Genomic DNA, 25,668 nt, shown 5'->3' on the forward strand with positions numbered 1-25,668 from the left:
TCCCACTTTGTTCCCTCAAATCCTTGGCTCAGCTCTAGCAGCTCAGCTGCCATCTCACCACTCTGCATCTCTTCCTCTCTCTAATCTCTCTCTCCCTCAAACTCCCTAACCTGGCCAATGGGTTGTCTTTACTGCCAAGTCTAGGCCCTGTACTCCATTCCTGCAGGCTCTCTTTCACTTGATGTAGCTTCCAAAGTGGATTTCTACTTTTTGCTACTTTGATTTACTCAGTCCCTTCCTGTCTCATGGTTTCTGAGAATCAGTCTCAATTCTATAAACCATTTTGGGCCACCTCACTACATGCCAGGCACTGGCTCTTTCAAGCCTGGGAGATCAAGTATGACCACAGTCCCTGTACTCAGCATATTCCTCAGCTGAGCCCTTCCCTGGCACCACTTTCCTGCCATGCCTCACAATACTGTCACCATGGCACCCTCATACAGGAAGCCTTGGAGGTGTATGCCCATTTGCTCTCCAGCCCAACTACTCTGTGCCTGCCAGATTTCTAGTTGTTGTCTGACTTGGTTCCCTCTGATGGACTGTGAATTTCCCATGGGTTACCCCATTGGGGACCTTTGTCTGTATCCTTAGGGTCTCTAATATGTTCCTATGGTCCCTGTCAGTTGAATAAAGGTTGTATTGACTGTATCACTGATTTCCTCTCTCAGTCTTCTCCTTTCCTTTTCCCTCCATTCTCAGCTTTTCTCTGGTAATCAAAAGGCTGCAACAGAATGGGGGACAGCAGACAACTCTGGGGGTATTTACACAGCCAAGCATGAGCACTTTCACTGCCCCTCCCCAAAACATAAACTTTGAGATGCCACAAATTAGGCCTCCCCATTCCCTCTTGATGTCTCAACTTCCAGATGTCCCTTCCCCGTTAGCTGGTCTTAACCCAGTCTGAAGATGGGGGAAGGAGAGTGCTGAACAGGACTAGGCTCAGGTAAGGCAGGTAAGGGCCTAGGGAGCAAATTTAAGGAGGCCCTTCATCTTGGGGTCATTCAAGTGCTGACTCTGCTCTTGGGAGCCCCTTAAAGTGGTAACCAGAGTCTAGAGACTGAGGTGATGGCAGTGACTGTGACTCGACCCCTCCAGGCAAATTTACAATAATTGGAGATGTGGGGAGAGGCATGCACAGTTGGGGTTAGGCAGGAGCTGGGTCCACCAGCTCTACCACCTCTACCTTTGTGGTAGAGGAAGGGCATATAACAGAGGATATGAAGAGAATAAGGTAAGAGAAAAAAATAGTGTTGGTGAAAACATGGGAAGCTGGCATGGAAACTGCCAGCTTCTGATCCACTGACACAGCCTTCCACCTGTGGAGTTTCCCGGGCTGTGGGGAAGTGGGGAAGGAAACCCTCCTCAGGCCTTGAGTGCAACCCAAAGGCTTTGCTCTTCCTCTGTGGGAGGTGCCGTCATGGAGTTTCAAGCCTGCTGGTTAGGGGATGAGCCGCCTCTACAGCTCCCTGAGCACCAGCCTGGCTGTTCTGGCACCTACCTCGGTGCTTCATATTTCCCTTTGTTCTTGTGTTCACTCCTACTTTCCCCCCAGTCACCTTGAGTAATACTCTTGACAAGTCTCGTCTTTACCCTAATCAAAAAGGGGAAGGAGTAACATAGTGGTGATTGTTCACTGAGGCCCTTGTTCTTTTTTTTTTTTCTTTAAATTCAATTAGCATATAGTATATTATTAATTTCAGAGGTAGAGTTGTTACTCATCAGTTGTATACAATACCCAGTGCTCATTACATCACATACCCTCCTTAATGTCCATCACCCAGTTACCCCATCCACTCACCCCATTCCCCCCTCCAGCAACAGTTTGTTTCCTATGATTAAGAGTCTCTTACAGTTTATCTCCCTCTCTGATTTCATGTTTTCCTCTCTTCCCCTATGATCCTCTGTTTGTTTCTTAAATCCCACATGAGAGAGATCATAGTGTAATTGTCTTTATCTGATTGACTTATTTTGCTCAGCATAACACCCTCTAGTTCTATTCATGTCGTTGCAAATGGCAAGATTTGGGGGGTTTTGGTGGCTGCATAATATTCCATTGTATATATATACCACATCTCCTTTATCTAGTCATCTGTGAGTGGACATCTGGGCTCTTTCCATAGTTTAGCTATTGTGGACATTGCTGCTATAAACATTGGGGTACACATGCCCCTTTAGATCACTACATTTCTATCTTTGGGGTAAATACCCAGCAGTACAATTGCTCTAGGGTAGCTCTATTTTCAATTTTTTGAGGAACCTCCATACTGTTTTCCATAGTGCCTGCTCCAGCTTGCATTCCCACCACCCCTGTTCTCTCTGCCATCTCCAGTGGTATCTGTTGAAATCCTGACTTTCTCTTCTTGCTCCCTTCTATCAGTTCCTTTCCCAGCCCCATCCAATGCTTCATGCTGACACCCTCTCAATCTTCAGTTCCTCTCTTCCAAATCCTTTGGCTTTTTCTCTTTTTAAAGCTCCCCGTCTGCCATGGTACCCCTATATTTATTTCCCAGAATAATTTCCTGTCCTTGCTAGGCATTTAGGTTGTGGCTAGAGTGATCTCCAGCCCAACCTCCTAGCGTTGGTCATCATAGAGCTCCCCAGAGGACGGGGGACAGAAGAGAGCTATTACTGCTTTGAGACCACTGACAAATGGAGATGTTTGCATGCTCGAAAATATACCCCAAATGTGTTTGAGAATACCCTCCCCCACAAGAAACCTCAGACTTTTAAAACACTCAATGTAGAAATGAATTCTAACTCCTGACCTTTACCTACACTGAAAGATGTCTCAGAGAGTCACTGAATGGATGGTGAGGCCCTCTTCAGCATGGATAACTGTAGACAAGAGAGCACTGGAATTCACAGTTAAAAGCCAATTTCTAAAGTGCACATTTTCCAAACATTAGCTTTTTCACTTAAGATCTAAGAGACTGAGGTGAAAATGAACTTAATGTATGCAAAAGTACAAACCACCTACTAATGAAAAAGCTATACCTGAAATTGCATGGAATTTTTTACCTTATTTTTGAACAAGTTACAATTTACATAATTCTGAAAACAAATACAAAAAAAAGATAGGAAAAAAGTCTCATTTCTATGTATTCTTTATAATTCCCATCACCTTCCCCTCCCAGTAGAGAACCAGTTAGTTTTTTTGTGTGTATCTTTGCAGAATTTTATAGTTACACAGAGGTATATTTTCTTCATTTCACACAAAAGATAGTTTGGTATACTTAATGTCCTGAATTGTTTTTTCACTTACTGTATCTTTGGGTGTTTGTTATAATAATACGAAAAGAATCTCCTCCTTTTTACAACTGCCTGCAGTTTCACCGTATGGAACCTTCAGTTTAACCAGTCCCCTAGTAATATTTAGATTATTTCCTTTTCTGATTTGTTACTGCAGTGCTGCCCTGAATACCTTGGACATAAGTCTTTTCACAAATGTATTTACATCTAAAAGAAAGAGGGGTTCTGCTGGGTCAAATGATATTTGCGTTTGTAATTTTTAAAGACAGATTCCTTCCATTTACACTCTCACTAGCATTGTGTGTGAGTACTGGATCTCCCTCCCACAGCCTCACCAATGGAGTGGGTTCTCAAAACCTTTGAATTGATTTAAAAAATATTATCTTACTGTTTTTAATGTGCACCTCCCTTATGAGTAAAATTGTACCTTTTTCATTTTTTAAAGGCCATTTGTATTTGGTAACTTTTATCAACAACCATTGAATATCTGATGCTAAAGGACATCTAAATTTTGTTACAACTCTACAGTCCAACAATTTTCTGATCATCATCACATGAAGCAGCTGAGATAAAAGGAAAGCAAAGAATTGAGGTCAGGGATGTTCCATTTGCTCTGACTAAAGTTAAATGCCCAAACATACTACTAGAATGTGAGCAGTGAAAAGTGGGGATTATGCTTTATCCATCTTCATTCAGCAAAGTGCCCAGAATTTTGCAGCCATTTAGTCATTAGGGAATACTTGGGATGAGATTAACTGTTCTTAGCACTTCCTTTCACAGAAGGACCCAGCTAGCATTATGATCTAGATAATGTGGATAGCTTGCCAACAAGATAAAATCTTTTCTTGTATTTCACTGGAGTACAGCCACCCTAAATTTAACCAATGAAAAATAATCTAAAATGACCAGTTAGCTGTATACGGTCAGGGTCTGACACTTAAACAAATCTGCCAGATTTACTGACTGAATGAACGGAAGTTTGCTTAAATGAAGAAATCATCACAATACAAATAGAACTGTGATGATTCTTAGGAAATCTAGAAAAAATTTTTCCAGTGTCCTTCCCATCCCATCTTAGAAGAAAAGGTTTCTAGTTTTAGGCCATCTGATCCTTTAGGTAAAAAGTTCCCAGGACCATAAAGGAGCAATACATCTGGATATCATAAAAATATCTGATTAACTTTGTTCTAATTGTGCTCAGTAGCCAATATTTCCGACTACTTTTTTTCAGATGGCTCCCTATTCTCTTATTCTATTTGATTCATTCTGCTACTCGCAGACAATTTAAGCGCACAGTGAACCTAATTACGGCAGGGGGAAGTTTCAAAGTTCAGATCCTCTATAGCTGAGATGCATGACAAGCATTTTGTTAGTAGTTCTGCATAGGTTTAAAGTAGTGACTCCATTTAAGGGTGTGAGAGGACGAATATTAGTATCATTAAGCTTTTTTCCCCTCCCTCCCTCCCTTCCTCCCTCCCTTCTTTCCTTCCGTTTTGTGTGTGTGTGGGTGTGTGTGTAAATGCACATACCCTGTTCCCCCTTGTAGAAGATATCAGACTCCTGGGAAAAGTTTGGTCAGATACACTGAAAAAGCTCCCCACGTTGTTCCAACACATTCCCACCTCACTCTCATCTCTTTATAAGAATGAAAAGCACCTTCCCAGGGCTTTCCTTTGCCCTACTCCTTTGGCCTCAGCTAGAAACAGCAAGTCATTTCCCTGAACCAGCAACTCTGATGTTTTTACTTCCCTAGGAACCATTTCTGTGTCCTGTCATGACATACAGCGTGAAAACTATTGCTGTACTGTTCTTAATCTCTGCATTCAGAATTAAAAGAAGTCATGTATTTGCTCTATATTTGATATATGGTGCTTAATACATGTTTTTTAAGAAAGCAAAAGACCTAGCTATTCATTAGTTAGCCTTCATGTCTCCTCATACTTTTTATATGCATTCTATAAATCTTAATAATTTCCTCTGTAGGAGTTAGTATTTTTCCCAGTTGAAAACTTCCTCACTGCATTTGTCAAACAAAAGCCCATGTCATGATATTTTAAGTCCTTATTTTACTAACACTTAAAATCACCTAAAACCATCCTAACCTTATTCCAAATTTTTTTTTTTTACAGAAAAGGAGATCAAGACTATAAACAGTTAAGAAACAACTCAGAGTGGCAACATCAGAGTGGCAGAACTTTGACTAGAATCCTGATCTCATTAAGCACTGATCCAGTATAGCTTTCTGCTATAGCACATTATCACACCATCACACACTATTTATACTCTTAGTTAACTCTTAGTTATGAGCACCTACCTTGTGTCAAGCCCTAAGCTAGATGTTTTCACACACACATTTAACTTACGGTTGACATAAGAAAGTTTTACAGTTAAAATAATATTATCAAGTTAGGCAAAAACTACGAACCCATTACAATCAATTTTGGGAAAAGAGCCTTTTTCCTAAAAGGAATTTCAGTTCAGAGGGACTACTCAGCTTAAAGTTGTCTATTCTTCTCTTCCCCCAATGATGGCCCAACTTCTCTCTTTATATGCCCTTCTCCCCGAAACTCAATTTGGATTAGGTGTCTAACATTAATTCAACACTTACGTCTAATTCCCCCTCCCCAAGTTGCTGCTTTTCTTCTACCTGTTTTGTTTTTTTTTTTTTTTTTTTTTCCTTCTGAAAGGCATTGTCCTGGGGCCTGAAGCAGGAACAGAATCTCCGCATGTTTCTGTCTCTTCACCCTATATGCCCTGTTATAGGTCTCCCCTCAACACCCACTCTTTCCCCTCCAGATGCGGCAAAGAGGAAACGGACACAATGTAGTGGAAAGGTCTTGTATATAGTTTTGTCCACTTCGGTGTGTGAGAGCTGCTCTCATTAGAGCCTAGGGGAAAAGGCATCTGTGCCTGGAGGAAGGGAAATTGCTCCCACACTAGGAATACCCGGCTGCATTCCGAAGACTTTCAGATTTAGTGGAAGTCTTTGTGTGAGCAGCCCTTAGGTCATGAGTCTTCCCCTGACTGCTAGAATTTCGGTCAGTTTTAACCAAGGCTGTCTTCTGGATGGTGCGTTTTGCTGGCTTCACCGGGTCCTGCTGTTTCTCTTCCCTGGGCTTCGGGCCTGACCTCTTCTCCTCTCGGGTTCTAGGCCTGATGTCTTCCTTCATGGCCCGTCCTCTCCCCTCATCCATCGCCTTGGCCCTCACTTCCTCCCTGGCTCTGGAACGCACCGACTCCCTGGCTCTTGGCCTTATCTTCCTCACCCTTGTGTTTGCCTTCGTGCTTCGTCTCCATACTTCCCTGGCCTTCTTGGCTGCCCTGCGATGCGTGCAGCGCCTCCGTGGGCTCCGCGGCCCAGGATGGGTCCTCCTCGAAGAGCGCGCACTCTCCGCCAACCTCGAGCGTCCTGGCTTTCTCTTGGGCTTCGGAACCTTCCAGATCCTGAAGTAGCCAGAGGCATCGCTGCCACTGACCCGGAGAAGCGTTCCCTTAACATCAGACCTGGGTGCTTCACCCAAGTGGCGACAGCACTTCCTGCGCACTTCGTAGCCAGCGTTTCCAAGCTCCTTCTTGAGCGTGGCAAGAGTCAGCCCTCTGTGCGCGGTGATGGCTCGGAGCAAAAGCTGGGACACTTTGAGCACCGAGCGCGGGGCCCGCCTTAGCGGCGCCGTGAGGGCTTTTTCCGTGGCCTGCTGGGTTTTAACTTCAGTGCCTTTGGATTCACCAATGGGCCCAGCCACCTCAGCCATGGCCCCGCTCCCGCTTCTGCGGGGCCAGTGCTTTGGGCCTCCCCCACCAGGGCGCGAGCTTAAGCTGAGGCTGGCTGGACCACGTCACAATGGCAGGCCCAGCCTAGTCTTTCAGGCCCTTGTTGGGGAGCTGCCAGATCCCACCCAGGTAGGTGGTCCAATCACACTCCATTTCCTTATGGGTCTAAACCAATCCAGATCTTGGCGCCTGTGCAGCCCTAAAAATCACCTTTATAATCTCCAGGGTTTGTTCCTGGCCCTTCTAATGCTCTCATTTCTCATTGACCTTGAAGTCAACCACTTTCTGACGTTCACTATTTTTCCATGGTTCTAAACACCATCTACCCACATTTCCCTAAGGTGAAAGAAGCTGCTCTGAACTATCTAAAACAGGTAATACAATGCCTTTATAAAGTAAGTGTGATAGTCTATCAAACAAAACCTGACTGAGAAACTCCCGCCTTTAGGCCCTTCCAGCTAGAGATTACAGTCATGACTCCCTGACTCACCACACGGTGGGTTCTGTGCAAGAATACAAAGGAAAGAAGGAACCACTGTGGTCCCTCTACCCTAAACAATGATTCCCACACCTGGGAAATTCCAATGCCTCATTTGGTTGGATTGAAACGACCCAGTTTCCAAATAGACCAAGAACTCTGGTCTAATCATTATTCTTTCACCAGACTTTGCTTTTCTGCCTCTTGTCCCTCTTCTTGGATTGCTCATCTCCTTTCTCTGTCCAGGTATATTCTGCTCATCTTTCAAAGTCCTGCTAAACCCTTCCCTCACTAAAGCCCCCTCACTCTTTCAAATGATTTCTCTCCTTAACTACCACATTAAACTTTTGCAATCCTATACCGCATTTTCTTTATTTTAAATTAATTTGTTACTAGAGAGTATAATGCAGCACAATAGTTTTAAAGAGAAAACAGCTTGGACTTTGAGCTGGAAGACAGGGACACATACTCCAGGTTTTTAACAGCCATATGGCATTGACAGAGCCCTCCATATCTTTGGATCTGACTTTTTTATCTTAAAAAAAAAAAAAAAAGTCTAATAATCCCTTCTTCCCAACGTCACAGAATTATTGGAGAGGTTCAGAAGAGGTGATGGTAGATGACAAAGGACTACCCAAATATAAGACTTAAAATTAATTTTACTTTGAATGTTTATGCCCTTCCAACTAAATAAAAAGTTTCCTGGGAGCTGAAGAGCTTTTGAATTTCTATGGCCCCTGCTGCACCTAACACTATTCTTCATTATACACAGCAGGCATTTAATGAGGATTTCTCTGGATTCTAAGGAAATTCCCAGGAAATCAGGAGAAAGGAGCAGGATGAATATCAAAGGATTGAAAATGAAGGGGAGCAAGGAAGCTAGTTACTCAAGGACTTCTTATTTTGGACACAGTTTAGTTGGTAATTATTCAAAGAATACTTCCAGTTGCAAAAGTACATCATACTCTGTAAAGGATATTCACATATACTTAACAGTCACAGGCTGGACTGTGACATAGTTTCTTCTAAATAAAAGTGCCAGGAAGTAGCTTAGACCAGTGCTTCTTAAACTTTAGTATGTACTTCATAAAGTACTGATTCTAGTACGTTAGGTCCCAGATGGGGCCAGAGGTTTTACCTTTCCAACAAGCTCCTAGCTGTTCCCATTTAGTTAAAACACAACTGTTGGGGAGTGGGGAGTATATAATGAGAAGGGAAGTGGCAGGAGATTAGACTGGAAAGGTAAGTTAGGGCCAAGGTGTGAAGGACACATAACATAATGATGCTGCTGTAAGTAGTCACACAGCAGTAAGAGGTAGAGTGTAGATTCATACCTAAGTCTACTTAATTCTAAGGCCTGAGTTATTAACTGCTGAGCTAGGTTTCCTTTTCTCCAAGGTTGACCCTCTCCAAACCTTTATGTGTCTCCACTACAGGCAAGAGGAAGTTTTTCTCCACAATCACAGCTCAATATCAGAAGGATCTACAAGCACTCACTGTACCTTTTCTCAGTCTTTAAATTAAAGCAGAGTACTGTGGATCTCCAAGAACAGGAAACTAACACATCAGCACTGGGACAGTGCCTCAGTGAAGAGCTGCCAGACTGAGAGGCAGAAGCACATGGAGCAGGATTTCTCTCATTTGTGTAGTCTCTTGGTCTGGCTGTACTTCCTGGTTGGTAGGCCACTGGTCATAGAATGGGACAACCATCAGAGAAAAAAAGACAAAACTGTTTGCTTTGCTTGAGAATAAGAGGAAAGTAAGTGAAGTCTGACCTTCATATCACCTGACTCCAGATAAATTAGGTTGGCTGCACACAATGGTATCATGATGAAAGAAAGACAAGAACCAAATTAGGGGTACTTGGGTGGTTCATTCAGTTAAGCAACTCTTGACTTTGGCTCAGGTCATGATCTCAGGGTTGTCATATTGAGCCCCATATCAAGCCCCACATTAGGCTTCCTGCTGGGTGTAGAGTGGAGTGGCTTAAGATCCTTCTCTTCCTCTCCCTCTCCCTCTGCCCCTTCTCTGGATCGCTTAAAAAAAAAAAAAAAAAAAAAAAAAAGAACCACATCAAATCACCATGTTTACTGATACCCGTGTGATGAGAAGAAGAGGCCAATTAAAAACCTTTGGGAAAGGCTGAACTCAAAGGAAAAGAAATATATGGGGGGGGGGGGAAATGGCAAACAAAACAAAACATTTTTATTTATACATAACCATTCATTTCTATATAGATTTCTGTATAAATGTACTGTAAGTAATAGAGGAATAACAAAAAAATGAGAGGTAGGAAACAAATGCCCCACTACCACTCAGCTGGCTTAGAGGAGAAGAATGCTAACTAGCTGACAGAAACTTTCTGCTGCACCAACCCCTTAGAGTTCTTCTGTTCTGCTTTGGAATAATTCTACTTGCCAGCCCTCTTCTTCTGATACCCCAAAAGAAAAAGACACTTCAGGAAAAACAATTTCTTTAGGAAAAGAGTCAGTACAAACCAGTGTCATACCTCTAATCGGGTGACACTCCAGCTCCAGAAAGACAAGACTGAACCATCCCTGCCAATTTTAATCATCTGTGATTATAAACCAGACGTTACCACCCTGTTGTGAGAAAGATCAGTGGCTCTTAATTTATGTAAGCCTTGGTGTTGGCAAGGGTAGGGGGTTGGGGGAGGCATATATGGAGGAGGAAAAAGGATACTTGGGAATAATGTTTAGCCTAAATCTTTCTGTTTCACATTTCAGAGCAAGATCATGTTGTTCTTTGTTGGTATCAAGACTCTTCTGTGGCGGTCATGACTATGAGGTCTCCAGGGAACTTGGTTGACTTAGGCATAGCAACCTTTAATTACTATACAAAATTCTAAGAACATCGAGGTTTTATTAATCTTACTCCCTCACATAGAGTTATGCAGCTCTAACTTCATTAAGAATAGCTCCATGTAAGAGTACAGCAAAATTTAGTAGCATACTCTGATTTAACCTCAATCTATTGCCCTTCCTTGATCCACAGTCCTGGGGCCCCAAGGTTCTAGGCCTTGCTAACTCAATTATTTTGCATTGATTCGATTTATCTCACCCAAAACCAAATGATATAAACCTGTTCAACAATCTATTACAACTCCCCAATTTAACCTTAAACTGCTAGTTGTTTTTCCCCAAAAGACTATTTTCCTCTCCAGAACTACTGTGTGCCTTCCACTTTAATGCAAATAACACCACAACAGTCATTTCAGCAAATAAACCCACTAGTCAACTCATGGCTTTTGGGAGAACTAAAGTGGTTCACACAAAGGAATGCGAAAATAAAACTATTAAAATTCTATGACAGCATGGAGACAGACTAATAACTGGACATTCATCCCTCTAAACCTCAGTGCAATTGTTCAGAAGTTAAGTCTAGAGATTCCAGATTGAGAGGATCTTATTGAAGGACCAGGCAAGTTTCTCAGCAATTATCTCCAAAATATGAAGATCTGGGCTCCCTGACTCCTCCCAAGAAGCTCTAAATAAATACCCAGCATAACACACCCCACCACAAATATAAAATCTATACTCATCCCTCCAAAGATGACAACAAGAGAGAAATAAGGGGTTTGTTATCAGCAAAATCCTACCCAAGTACTTTTTTCACCCAAAGGAGTCTATATAAATTAAATCTCATAAATTAAATTAAGCATTTTTAATAGCTAAGTCTTTCCATGAGCCCATAATGTGGGGCCTCTAAGAACCATTCTGCTACAATCAGTTAATCTCAAAACCAAAAACCCATTTCTCTGAGGAATTTTACTTTCACTATGAGGCTCAGGGCATCCCCAGACACAGACAAGCTGCAATCCCACAATAACACTACATCCTGGACAACATTCAGTTCTGTTATAGTAACTCCCAGCTATCCATGCCCTTGCCAATTCCCAGAATATTGTACAAATGAAGCCAAAGCAGAAACACACACACAAAAAATGGCAGAGTAGAAATTATTTACCATTTAAATGTAACTCTTGTAGTCGGAGAATTGAAATATCCCAGACCTACAACCCCCTATAGAGAAGCTTATTTCTAGCTTAATCACTACATATCTAAAATTCCAGAAAATCCAAATTCACTAACTAAAAATTGCTTTCCTTCAAATTAAATGGTTTAAATAAGTGCCCATAGTTGGGAATATAACCAAAAGCAAGCTTTATTTGCATTCTCAATTCACAATACACATTCTGAAATTATACTGCATAATAACTTTCCTGATTTTTCCTTCAAAACTGTGATTCTAAATATTTCATTTCAAAAAACACTTACCTCTCCATTTCCTGTTTAAAAATCACATCTGATTTTCTATTTTTTTTAATTTATTTTTTATTTATTTTCAGCATAACAGTATTTTTGCACCACACCCAGTGCTCCATGCAATATGTGCCCTCCATAATACCCACCACCTGGTACCCCAACCTCCCACCCCCACCCCTTCAAAACCTTCAGATTGTTTTTCAGAGTCCATAGTCTCTCATGGTTCACCTCCCCTTCCAATTTCCCCCAACTCCCTTCTCCTCTCTAACCCCCCATGTCCTCTATGCTATTTGTTATGCTCTACAAATAAGTGAAACCATATGATAATTGACTCTCTCTGCTTCTTTGATTTTCTATTTTAATCCTACTCTTCTCCCTTGGCTTTTTCTCAGCCTTTGGCCCATCTAGGGAAGAAGAGCTACTATATATTTATTGATGGCCTATGGATCAGATATTGTGTATAAATTATCACATTCTTTCAACAACACTGGAAAGTGGATAATATTATTCACATTTACAGATGAGAAGATAAATGGAATACTGAAGGAAAAGTTTGGAATGAGAATTCTCTGTATCTCCCAGGTAAACCAAACAAGGATTCCTATTTTTCACCTTCCACTTAAAGAAAAGAAACTTCCATACCACCTCTATTCTTCTATCACTTCACTAGTCAAAGCTCTGAGTGAGAAACTCAGATTCTCCTTCCACACTGGTTATACCAGCTACCAGTTTATTGCTTTTGTTACCTGAAAACGGATCTGGGCCTTTTAAATATTTTTCCTTTTTCAGCTGACATGATGTTAAGCTTTGTAGTAAAGGGTACTGTAGCAACTCTGCAGGAGGAGAGGGTTTTCCCTCATAGTTCTGGTTCTCTGGTCTGTCCTTTACCAGGTTGCTAGAGCAGAGGTTGGATAACTGTGGCCCATGGACCCAAACCGGTCTGCTATCTATTTTTGTGTGGCTTATAGACACAACTCAGGTAGAGTAGTACTTTGAGTTGCAGAGAACAAGACATAATGTCCCCACATCTATTTCATGCTCCATTCCCAACATATGCCTCCCTGGTCTGGTCCATGTCCCACCACTCTCCAGGGCCTATGCTGGCTACCACATTTAGTGCCCAATTCTCCACTGGTGGCACTGAAAAACAAATATCTTTAAAATGAATTCCAATCTGGGGCACCTGGTTGGCTCACTTGGTAAAAGATGTGATTCTTTTTTTTTTGAGAGACAGAGAACATACATGTGTACAGTGGGGGATAGGGCAGAGAGAGAGGGAGAGAGAGAATCAGAGAATCCTAAGCAGGCTCCACACCCAGCCTCATGGAACCTAATATGGAGCTCATCAGCCTCATGACCCTGAGATCAAGACCTGGGCCAAAATCAAGAATCAGACGCTTAACCAACTGAACCACCCAGGCTCTGCAAGCATGCAAATTTTGAATGTGAGTTCAAGCCCCACATTGGGCATAGAGCTTACTTGTAAATAAATAAATAAATAAATAAAATTCCAATCCTTAAAATCACTTCATATTAAAAAAAAAAAAAAAAAAAGGGCCCAGGAGTTTTTTTCCATTTGTCATTAGGCCTAACTTTCAACAAGTTAGGAGTAATTTTTAATGAGAAAAATGTATAAGATACAATAGTTAATAACTTGAAAATTTTTGAACACAATACTCATGTTTCACCAAATGCTAATAAAATTAAGAGGAATCAAAGAGTTAAACATAGAAAATGAAAGCAGGGAAAAGTTTATGTATTTATCTGATTTTAGGAAGAAGAAAGATTTTCTAAGCATAAAATTAGTGGAAGAAATCACAGAGGAAATTAGTGACATGATTATATTAAAAACCTTAAAATTTTATACATTAAAAAATTAAAACAAGAGTAAAAAAGCAAACAGGAAAAAATCTGCCAAAAAAGACTATGAGTTATTCCAAAAATAAGAGTAAACCCCCAAATTAAGCAATGTAGAAATGAAACTAATGATTAATATGTGAAAAATAAGCTCTTCCTTTGCCTATAACAAAACTACAAAATAAGTAATAATTTTAGCCTATCAAGGTAACAGATTATTTTCAATAAAAACAGAGATAAGAGACTTCTATTTCTAAATATCTATTTCTAAATAATCACCCTCCACTCAACCTCTCCTGCAATTAAAAAACCTTGAACTATAAAATATGTAAATCAACTACAAAAAGACTCCAAAAAGCAGCTACAAGCAGGCTAAGGGTCTCAGGACTTGGGGGACAAGGTAGCTACAAGTTCCTTGGGTTTTCTTTTTGCCTCATATATATCCCTACCTGGACACTAGAGCAGCCTAAAAACCAGAACGTCCAATGGCCCAGACAGGGAAAAAAAAAAAAAAAAAAGGAAGAGAAAGAAGAAGGAGGAGGAGGAGGAGGAGGAGGAGAGGGCGAGGAGGAGGAAGAAGGAGAAGAAGATGGCGACGATGGACATGACTCTATTTTCTAACTGTAATAGACTTGCAAGTAGGAAAGGAAGGGCTGTGGGAAGGAACATTTCTGATTTTTACCTATCCTACTCCAGGTGGTTATCCCCAAATTAGCAGCACTCCTTCTCCCTCCTCACCAGCAGTGAGGTAGCCCCTGAAGAGCAAAGCCCTGTTTCAGCCTTCTGTTCTATACCAGGAAAGCACTAATAAAGAGCAGAGCTAGGGGCACGTAGGTGGCTCAGTTAGTGTCTAAATCTTGGTTTTGGTTCAGGTCATGATCTCAGAGTCCTGGGATTGAGCCCCATGTCAGATGTCAGGCTCTGCACTAAGCACAGAGCCTGCTTCAGTTCTCTTCCTCTCCTTCCCACTCATTCTTTCTCTCTCAAATAAATAAATAAAATCTAAAAAAAAAAAAAAAAAAAGCAGAGCTACACCCTCTCCCCACTGTGCAGCAGTGGCAGATTCTGCATAACAGAACGCTAGAGCAGCACTGTAGGGACTCAGCAGAATGGAGATAACAGATGAAAGAGCCACTGAGCTTGAAGATAAAACATATTCAATATAAACAAGAGAAGGGGAAAAAGAATGAAAAGAATTGAAGTTACTCTTACAGACCTGTAGGACAATATCAAAAGGAACAATGTATTCATGTCACAGATGTCTCAGAGGGAAAGAAGAAAGAAACTGGAGTAGAAAAAATATATAATACATACATACATACAAAATGGTTGAAAACTACCCAAATTTCATGAAAAGTATAAATTCACAGATCCAAGAAGCACAGCAAAAACCAAACTGCTTAAAACTGAAAGAAAAAAGTCTTAAAAGTGACAAAAAAATATGACATTACATTTAGGTAAACAAAGATTCAAATGATGGCATTTAGGCCAGAACATTTAAAAATGACTAGTTATTGGAGTGACTGGGTTGCTCAGTCAGTTACATGTCAGATTCTTGGTTTCAGCTCAGATCATGATCTCAGGGTCCTGAGATTGAGCCCCAGCAGGGCTCAGTGAAGAGTCTACTTAAGGTTCGTTCTCCCTCTATTTCCCTCCCACTCTGCTCCTGCATGCTCTCCCTCTTTCTAAAATAAAATAAATAAAATATTTAAAATAACTAGTTATTGGTCTGAATGGCTTCTAAAATCTCTTCTGTGGATTGCAGATTGAATACTCTGTCTACAAGTAATTGGATGAACAACTGTACACACACAAAAAGGAGATCCTGAATAATTCACTAAAGTGTACAATCCTCATTCTCTGAATGAGGATTAGAAAAAGAAAAGGTCTTACTATTCCCTAAGGCACTGAGTCTCAAAATGTAGTTCTTATACCCCTGGGGGAGTGAGACTTTCAGGGGACTATCACAAGATCAAAACTTTTCATAATAATCCTTAGACATTATTTATCTGTGTTGACATTTACTTCAATAGTACAAAACCAATAGTGGGTAAAACTGCTGGCCTCTAAACATGAATCAAGGCAGTGACACCAAACCATACTAAAAGGCACTATATTCTTTTTTTTCCATTTTTTAAAATTTAATTTCTTTTCAGTGTAACAGAATTCATTGCTTATGCACCACACCCAGTGCTCCATGCAATACGTGCCCTCCATAATAACCACCACCAGGCTCCCCCAACCTCCACCCCCCTCCCCTTCAAAACCCTCAGATTGTTTTTCAGAGTCCATAGTCTCTCATGGTTCATCTCCCCTTCCAATTTCCCTCAACTCCCTTCTCTTCTTCATCTCCCCATGTCCTCCATGCTTTTTGTTATGCTCCACAAATAAGTGAAACCATATGATAATTGACTCTCTCTGCTTGACTTACTTATTTCACTCAGCATAATCTCTTCCAGTCCTGTCCATGTTGCTACAAAAGTTGGGTATTCATCCTTTCTGATGGAGGCATAATACTCCATAGTGTTTATAGTCCACATCTTCCTTACCCATTCGTCTGTTGAAGGGCATCTTGGTCCTTTCCACAGTTTGGCGACTGTGGCCATTGCTGCTATAAACATTGGGGTACAGATGGCCCCTCTTTTCACTACATCTGTATCTTTGGGGTAAACCTAACCAAAGAGGTAAAGGATCTGTACTTTAGGAACTACAGAACACTCATGAAAGAAATCAAGGAAAACACAAAAAGATGGAAAACCATTCCATGCTCTTGGATCAGAAAAATATTATGTTTATTCTAGAGCAATCTATACTTTTAATGCCATTCCGATCAAAATTCCACCAGTATTTTTCAAAGAGCTGGAGCAAATAAACCTAAAATTTGTATGGAATCAGATGAGACCCCGAATCGCTAAGGAAATGTTGAAAAACAAAACTGGTGGCATCACGTTGCCTGACTTCAAGCTTTACTACAAAGCTGTGATCACCGGGACAGCATGGTACTGGCATAACAACAGACACATAGACCAGTGGAACAGAGTAGAGAGCCCAGATATGGACCCTCAACTCTATAGGCAAATAATCTTCGACAAAGCAGGAAAAAATATACAGTGGAAAAAGGAGTCTCTTCAATAAATGGTGCTGGGAAAATTGGACAGCTTTATGTAGAAAAATGAAACTCGGCCATTCTCTTACACCATACACAAAGATAAACTTGAAATGGATAAAAGACCTCAATGTGAGACAGGAATCCATCAGAATCCTAGAGGAGAACATAGACAGTAACCTCTTCAATATCCCCAACAACAGAAACTTCTTTCAAGATATGTTTCCAAAGGCAAAGGAAACAAAAGCAAAAATGAACTTTTTGAAAACGAACATCAAAATCAAAAGCTTCTGCACAGCAAAGGAAACAGTCAACAAAACAAAGAGGCCACCCACGGAATGGGAGGAGATATTTGCAAATGACAGTACAGAAAAAGGGCTGATATATAGGCTCTATAAAGAACTCCTCAAACTAACTCAACACACACAAAACAGATAATCATGTCAAAAAATGGGCAGAAGACATGAACAGACACTTCTCCAATGAAGATATACAAATGGCTAACAGACACATGAAAAATTGTTCATCATTACTAGCCATCAGGGAGATTCAAATCAAAACCACATTGAGAGACCACCTTACACCAGTTAGAATGGCCAAAATTAGCAAGACAGGAAACAACATGTGTTGGAGGGGATGTGGAGAAAGGGGAACCCTCTTACACTGTTGGTGGGAATGCAAGTTGGTGCAGCCAATTTGGAGAACAGTGTGGAGATTCCTTAAGAAATTAAAAATAGAACTTCCCCCATGACCCTGGAAAGGCACTATATTCTTCACCACTACAGACTGACAGAAAAGAAGGGAAGGAAAACAAGTTTTACCTGAAATATCTTTATTGAAGCAAAAAATATATATATAATTTCACTGAATCTCAACCCTTGAATACCCTTCTTTTTAATAATCTGTGTAGCAAAATATTTTCTGTATTTTAATTTTAAATGTTTATTTAAAAATTTATATTTATTTTTATTTATATTTATGTCTGTATCTAAAGCAATTCTGTTGTGTGCTGAAAGTTTCTCAAAGAAAATGTAGTGGGAAACACCTCCCTAGCTTATTCTCCCTTTGTCCTCTTCCCTTTACCTGCCCTGATCACATACTGAGTCTCCTGCCTCTCCCCCTGCTGTAGAATATTTGTCTTCAGAAAACCCCCATTTCTGGGTCTTCAAAAGTCGTTCTTCAAAAATTCGCAACCTTGCCCACCTCCAGAAGTGCTGCTGACAACAGTAAGACATGTCCGCGACGCAGACAGAAGGCTTGGCAGGGAGGTCTAGGGGCCCTTAGAAAGCCAGAGGAGTCCAGATTGAAATGATCGCTCACAGGTGATGTCCTCCGAGAGGGGGCAGGGCCTCGCACGGTGGCCCCACCCACAGAGGAAGGTGACCGGTGGGCCCAGAAAACCCGGAACTCACGCCCCCAGTAATTAGGGCGGTCCTTCGCTGCAAGAAGAAAAACAGAAAACAGAACAAACACCCCTCAAACTCTCCTCCCAGGAGGCCCCGCGCCGGAGGACAGCAAACGTCAGCCAGTGAGAGCATGTGTTCCTGGCTTTCCCGCCCTTTCTCCCTGAGGCTGGAGAGAGGAGGCGGGGCCTTCGACTAGCCGGGAGTTGTGAAGGCCCGCGGTCACTGCTCCCAAAGAGCACCTCGCGGGAGGAAGAAAGAAAGCGAAAGTAATAGTCAAGGGGACCAATGCGACTAAGGTGAGGCCAGAGAGCGAAAGGAGCCCTGAAAACCAAGGTTACTTCTGCGGGTCGGGAGAGGAACATGCTGGCGCCCCGGACGGCTGAGGAGACCGGCAGGTGAGGAGGAGTCGCTAATGAAAGGTCTAGTCTGGGCAGAGAATAGGACGCAAGACACTTAGAAGGGATGGCGTAGGCAGAGCCACAAGACAGCCTTTCTCCTGCACGGACAACAGCTTTTTCTGAATAATTCACGAAAAAATAATACTTTCCCTTCCCATGTCCCCTGTCAGTGGAGGCCCGCCCCTGGCTCAGAACTGGGTGTGGAGTGGGCTTGGGATTCTTTCCTTCTCCCTCTGTCCCTCCACGCTCCGGCGCAGCCCTCTCTCAAAAAAATAAAAAATAAAAAAATAAACTCCCAGTGTTACTGCTTGTTTATGCCCTTAAAAATGTGTAAATGATAAACTTAGCAGGATACTTCTAAATAAGATACCTTCAGGAGAATGTCAGGGTTTGTTTTTATGATGGTGGGACTTCATTCTCAAACGTTGGCGGCGCGTGTCAGAATCGCCTGAAGGGCCTGTTAAGAAAAGAGATTGTTGGAGCCTACTTTCTGGTTTAGTAGGTTTAGGATGAGGCCCAAGAATTTGTACTTGTTTGTTTTATGTAATATATAACATTAGTCTCAGGTGTACAACACAAAGATTGATATTTGTATATATTTGAAATGATCACCATGCTGTCTAGCTAGCATTCTGTTATAATTTTTTTTCTTGTGATGAGAACTTTAACTCTTAGCAAGTTTCAAATATTGTTACTAACTATACTCACTCTGCTATACATTACATCCCTGTGACTTATTTTATTAATTGGAAAGTTGTACATTTTGACCCCCTTCATTTCACTGATCCTTCCCCATATCAGGCAACTACCAATCTGTTCTCTGTATCTATGAATTGGGTTTTTTCTTCTGTTGTTTTTTTTTTTAAGAATCCAGAAATGAGTGATATCATATTTATCTTTTTTGACTTATTTCATTAGCATCATGCCTTCAAGTTCCATATTATCACAGATAGCAAGATTTAATTCTTTTTTATGGTTGAATAATATTCCCTGAATATATATATGACATTTTCTTTATCCATTCATCCGTCTCTAGACACTTGGGCTGTTTCCGTGTCTTGGCTATTGTAAATAATGCTGCAGTGAACATGGAGGTGCAGATATCTTTTCAAGTTAGTGTTTCATTTTCTTGGGATAAATACTTGAAAGTGGAATTCTTAGACCATATGGTAGTTCTATTTTTAAGTTTTTTTTAAGAAACCTCAATACTGTTTTTTTTTAAATTTTTTATTTTTTTATAAACATGTATTTTTATCCCCAGGGGTACAGGTATGTGAATCGCCAGGTTTACACACTTCACAGCACTCACCAAAGCACATACCCTCCCCAATGTCCATAATACCACCCCCCCTTCTCCCAACCCCCCTCCCGCCAGCAACCCTCAGTTTGTTTTGTAAGATTAAGAGTCACTCATGGTTTGTCTCCCTCCCAATCCCATCTTGTTTCATTGATTCTTCTCCTACCCACTTAAGCCCCCATGTTGCATCACCACTTCCTCACATCACGGAGATCATATGATAGTTGTGTTTCTCTGATGGACTTATTTTGCTAAGCATGATACCCTCTAATTCCATCCATGTCATCGCAAATGGCAAGATTTCATTTCTTTTGATGGCTGCATAGTATTCCATTGTGTATATATACCACATCTTCTTTATCCATTCATCTGTTGATGGACATCTAGGTTCTTTCCATAGTTTGGCTATTGTAGACATTGCTGCTATAAATATTCGGGTGCACGTGCCATGCAACCACTCTGGAAAACAGCATGGAGGTTTCCTCAAAATGTTAAAAATAGAACTACCCTATGACCCAGCAATTGCACTACTGGGTATTTGTCTTAATTTTTAATAGTAAAGTTATAAACTTTAAATTCATTCTAGATTTTGTTATAAAGAGATTATGCTGAGTGAAATAAGTCAAGCAGAGAGAGTCAATTATCATATGGTTTCACTTATTTGTGGAGCATAACAAATAGCATGGAGGACATGGGGAGATAGAGAGGAGAAGGGAGTTCGGGGAATTTGGAAGGGGAGGTGAATCATGAGAGACTATGGACTCTGAAAAACAATCTGAGGGTTTTGAAGGGGCAGGGGTGGGAGTTCGGGATACCAGGTGGTGGGTATTATAGAGGGCACGGATTGCATGGAGCACTGGGTGTGGTGCAAAAATAATGAATACTGTTATGCTGAAAATAAAAAATAAATTTAAAAAAATATGCCCATTAAAAAAAAAGTTTATGTTTACTTCTTTTTAGATTTAGTGCTCATTTAGTTTATAAATTTGACAAAATACATTTCCTTAAATATTGAACATCATTTACTAATTTTACCTCCTGCATTAAAACCTGTTATACCCTGAAAGGGTTCTGAACTACTTATTTGTCCTGAAATTACACCACCTTTCTCTTTCATAAATCTTATGTGTCTCATGGCTACCGTTTTGTAGTCACTATTGTGGTCACTGTGATATTTACTACCTTCAGAAGTAAATTACTCTCCTGACTACCATCCTTTAGGGGCCCTTTCTTCCCATGAAGGGCCCCTCCAATCAGAGTAGACATGATCACTGGGTCACCTGTGATGGACCTTTAGTTGGTCAATGTAAATTCAGTAGAATAATTTGCCTTAGAAAGTACTGTGGTTACTCATATCCTCAAATGAGTATGTACTCAAATGAGGATATGAGTAACCACAGTACTTTCTACATATTAGGCAATAACAATATTTTTATCCACATGGACCAATTATTTTTTTCTTTTCTTCCTTCAAACATTTTTCTGTTTGCTTGCTTTCTTATTTCTAACAACATTGACTGAGTCCAGTACTTATGTACTTTAGAGTCAAACATAATTGGGTTTGAATCACAGCTCTGTAATTAATTTGTTGAGTGAACAAGTGATGTAGCTTCTCTCAATTTCATCTATAAAATCTGAATATTATGAGGAATAAATAAGGCCAATATTTTTAGAGCATTTAATGCTTTATAGACAATGTTGTTACAGCTTAAGAAAGAAAGATATAGTACTCTTATCTCTTAATATCCTCTTATTTCCACATGTAGAAACCAGAAACCCTCCTCTACTTTGAAATGAATCCCAAAATACACCTCTTCATGAAGTTATCCTGATTCCCTCGATATAACCTTTGCTTCTTCTTAAAATCCAAGCAATTTGTGCCTCATTTGTATACTTGTTTCACCCTCAATAGATTATAAGTTACCTTGCACAAATACTCCCTAGAAACTAACATATTACTTTGCATGTAGCATAAGCTCAATAAATGATTAGTGAAATTTACCAGCAGTTATTATTAATGCTAATGTCAGTGCTCTTCAGTCACAGCCTGCAGGAACACCTGCACTTAAACCAGTTGGATCTTTTACTCACTATAGTAAAAGAGAACACACATCATAGGGAACTGTGGGGTGTCTCAATAAGAGGATGTTAGAATTTATTTTGGGATTTGGATGTTGGTTGGCTAATTTGGGGGAGGGTCTGAGGAAGTAAAAGTTCTATATTTGGTGGTGCCAGAAATCTAGACAACACTATGATTGGGTATCTCAATAAATTTTATCTATAGGAAGGGCAAACTAGAGCAAAGATCAATATGTAATTGGTAAAGAAGTGGCATTTGTTCATTTAGTTGACAAGGAAATGTTTGGCATGTTGTGAGCTGTACAATGATCTTGTCTGAGGTGGATGTTCTTGTGAGATCCTTTATGTCCGATAAGAAGACAACAGAGCTTAACTGTAAACGTCAAATCAGTTCCTGGGTATTAGAGGTGAGGTGTTTTTTTTTCTTTCTTTCTTTCTTACTACATTCCACTTGTAGAAACCTCACACTTGATTTCTCACATTTAAGAATTATAAAAGGTAATTTTTCTTTGCTCTTGATGTTGAATTATAAGATTCAGGATATCACAAATGTTGGAGGATCTCTCTAATTGGTCTTGGATCTAAGAATAAGTTTCCCTTTTGAGTAGTGATTGGGACATTTCTTCTCCCCTCAAAAGTTACTGCATTTTGAACGGTATAAGAACTCCTTGATATACATATAGAACTATATTATTGTCCTTATCAATTAGCCATGATCATACCTAAAGGTTTTGAAGTGACCTTGAAGACATACTATCTGGGTTCATTTTCCTGACTCTGATACTTTCTACCCTTGTGATTTTTAGAAAATTATTTAATTTCTCTGTTCCTCAGACTTTCTTATCTATAAAATATGTTTAATACTACCGGTGAGACATTGTTGAAATGATTATATAACTCATTAAATCTATAAGAAAATAAGCCCACTGACTCTAAGGGTGGTTAAATTTTTGCAAATCAATCAACATGATATACCATATGAATAAAAGAAAGGATAAGAACCATATGATCCTCTCAATAGATGCAGAAATATAACAAACAAACAAAATATAACATCCATTCATGATTAAAAACCCTCAACAAAGTAGGGATAAAGGGAACAAACCTCAACATCACAAAGACCATATATGAAAAACCCCATAGTTGATATCTTCCTTACTGGGGAAAAGCTGAGAGCTTTTCCTCTATGGTCAGGAATAAGACAGGGATGTCCCCGCTCATGACTCTTACTTAACATAGTACTGGAAGTCCTAGCCACAGGAATCAGATATCAGATAACAAAAATAAATAAAAGATATCTAAATCAGCAAAGAAGTCAAACTTTTATTATTTGCAGATTACATGATACTCTATGTAGAAAATCCAAAAGACCACCAAAAAACTGCTGGAACTAATACATCAATTCAGTAGAGTCACAGTATACAAAACCAACATACAGAAATATGTTACATTTCTTTATACCAATAACAAAGCAGTAGAAAGAGAAATTAAGGAATTAATCCCATTTACAATTACACCACAAAACATAAGATACCTAGGACTAAACCTAGCCAAAGATGTAAAATATCTATACTCTGAAACCCATAGAACAGTTATGAAAGAAATTGAAGATGACGCAAGAAATGGTAAAACACTCCATGTTCATGAATTGTAAGAACAAATGTTAACATGTTTATATTACCCAAAGTAATCTACACATTTAATGCAATCCCTATGAAAATACCACCATCACTTTTCACAGAGCTAGAACAAACAATCCTAAAATGGGTATGGAACCACAAAAGCCCTGACTAGCCAAAGCAACCTTGAAAAAAGAAAAAGCAAAGCTGGAAGGCATCACAGCTCTGGACTTCAAGTTATATTACAGAGCTGTAATGATCAAGACAGTATGTTACTGGCACAAAAATAGACACAGAGATCAGTGGAACAGAATAGAAAACCCAGAAATAAACCCACAACTATATGATCAACTAATTTCAACAAAGCAGGAAGTAATATCCAATGGAAAAAAGACAGTCTCTTCAACAAATGATGTTGGGAAAACTGGACTACTTTCTTACACCAGACACAAAAATAAATTCAAAATGAATGAAAATTCTAAATGTGAGACCTGGGATCATAAAAATCCTAGAAAAGAACATGTCTTCGACATCCACCATAGCAACTTCTTTCTAGGTAATGTTTTCCGAGGCAAGGGAAACAAAAACAATATAAACTATTGGGACTTCATCAAGATAAAAACCTTTCTGCACAGTGAAGGAAAAACAAAAGTAAAAGGCAACCTTCAGAATGGGAGAAGATATTTGCAAATGACTGATCTCATAAAGGGTTGGTATCCAAAAGATATCAAGAATTTATCAAACTCAGCACCCAAAAAACAAACAATCCAGGTAAAAAATGGTCAGAAGATGGGCACCTGGGTGGCTCAGTTGGTTAAATATCTGACTATTGATCTGAGCTCGGGTCTTGATCTCAGGGTTGTGAGTTCAAGCCCCATGTTGGGCTCCAGGCCCAGTAGGGAGCCTAATTTTAAAAAGGTGTGTGTGTGTGTGTGTGTGTGTGTAAAATAGAAGTACTGAATGATCCAGTAATTACACTTCTAGATATTCACCCAAAGGGTACAAAAATACTGATTCAGCAGGATACATGCACCCTGATGTTTAAAGCGGCATTATCAACAATAGCCACATTATAGAAAGACCCCAAGTGGCCATCAACTGATGAACAGATAAAGAAGATATTGTCGGTATATATAATAGAATATTATTCAGCCATCAAAAAGACAGAAATCTTGACATTTGCAACAGTATGGATGGAGCTAGAGTGTATTCTGCTAAGTAAAATAAGTCAGAGAAAAATATACCATATGATTTCACTCATGTGTGGAATTTAAGAAGCAAAACAGATCAACATGGGGTGGGGAGAAAGGCAAACCATAAAACAAACTCTTAACTGTAGAGAACAAACAGGATTACTGGAGGGGAGGTAGGTTGGGAGATGGGTTAAATGAATGATGGGTACTAAGGACGGCACTTGTGATGAGCACTGGATGTTGTATGTAAGTGATGAATCACTAAATTCTACACCTGAAACTAAAGAAAAAAAAAAAAGCCCAACGAGAGCAAGAATCTTGTTTGACTTGTTAACTATCTTATTCTCAACTAGCACTGTGCTGACAAGCACATACTAGGTGCTCAATAAATATTGGTTAAATGAATGAATATAAAACACTTACAGCCTTTCAACATATTAAGCATGCAAAAAGTTTGGCTATTGTATATATTATTATCATCACTACTTTTATTCTCCTAAAGGTTAAAGTGAAGCCCACGTGAAATTGCCAATGAAGCTGTACCATTTTCTCACTCTCTAGAGCTGTAATACCAATCTAGTTACAATATGTTTGGATACAATCACATTACAGTATCTGTGCTTTACTTTTATCTTTTAATTGGTTCTAAACTCTTGAGTATATTCATAAGCTTTCTATCATCAAGTTTATCCGTCGTCATAGTGTTATACAGCGAACTACTTCAGTGAACCCACTGACGCCTTCATTCTTATCTCTCTGTACAAAACCACTTCAAAGTCTATGTGGCAGTTTCACTGGGAGCCTGACCCTTACCACACCATAACCTTGAAATACCTGAGTCCTGCTGTAACTCATCTTCAGCACTTGGGTCTCCTTGAACTTGCTTCTTAGTTACATCTTTCATTCTCTTCTTTATAATGGAATTACTT

The 25,668-nt window shown here is 40.0% G+C and overlaps 1 protein-coding gene across 1 annotated transcript; it reads right to left on the reverse strand.

Moving 5' to 3' along the window:
• Positions 1-6,051: 6,051 nt before the first annotated feature.
• LOC101677409 (testis-specific H1 histone) lies at positions 6,052-7,079 on the reverse strand. The gene has a single exon (XM_013050716.2). The coding sequence runs from the start codon at positions 6,999-7,001 to the stop codon at positions 6,186-6,188; it is 816 nt and encodes a 271-aa protein (XP_012906170.1). The 5' UTR covers positions 7,002-7,079; the 3' UTR covers positions 6,052-6,185.
• Between the last annotated feature and the right edge of the window lie 18,589 nt (positions 7,080-25,668).

Source organism: Mustela putorius, unplaced genomic scaffold (assembly GCF_011764305.1).
Source record: "Mustela putorius furo isolate JIRA1106 unplaced genomic scaffold, ASM1176430v1.1 tig00537227_pilon_pilon_pilon, whole genome shotgun sequence".
Lineage (NCBI taxonomy): Eukaryota > Metazoa > Chordata > Mammalia > Carnivora > Mustelidae > Mustela > Mustela putorius.

What these genes read in the sequence shown, in the direction of transcription:
- LOC101677409 (XM_013050716.2), bottom strand. Translation starts at nt 7,001, where the DNA reads ATGGCTGAGGTGGCTGGGCCCATTGGTGAATCCAAAGGCACTGAAGTT.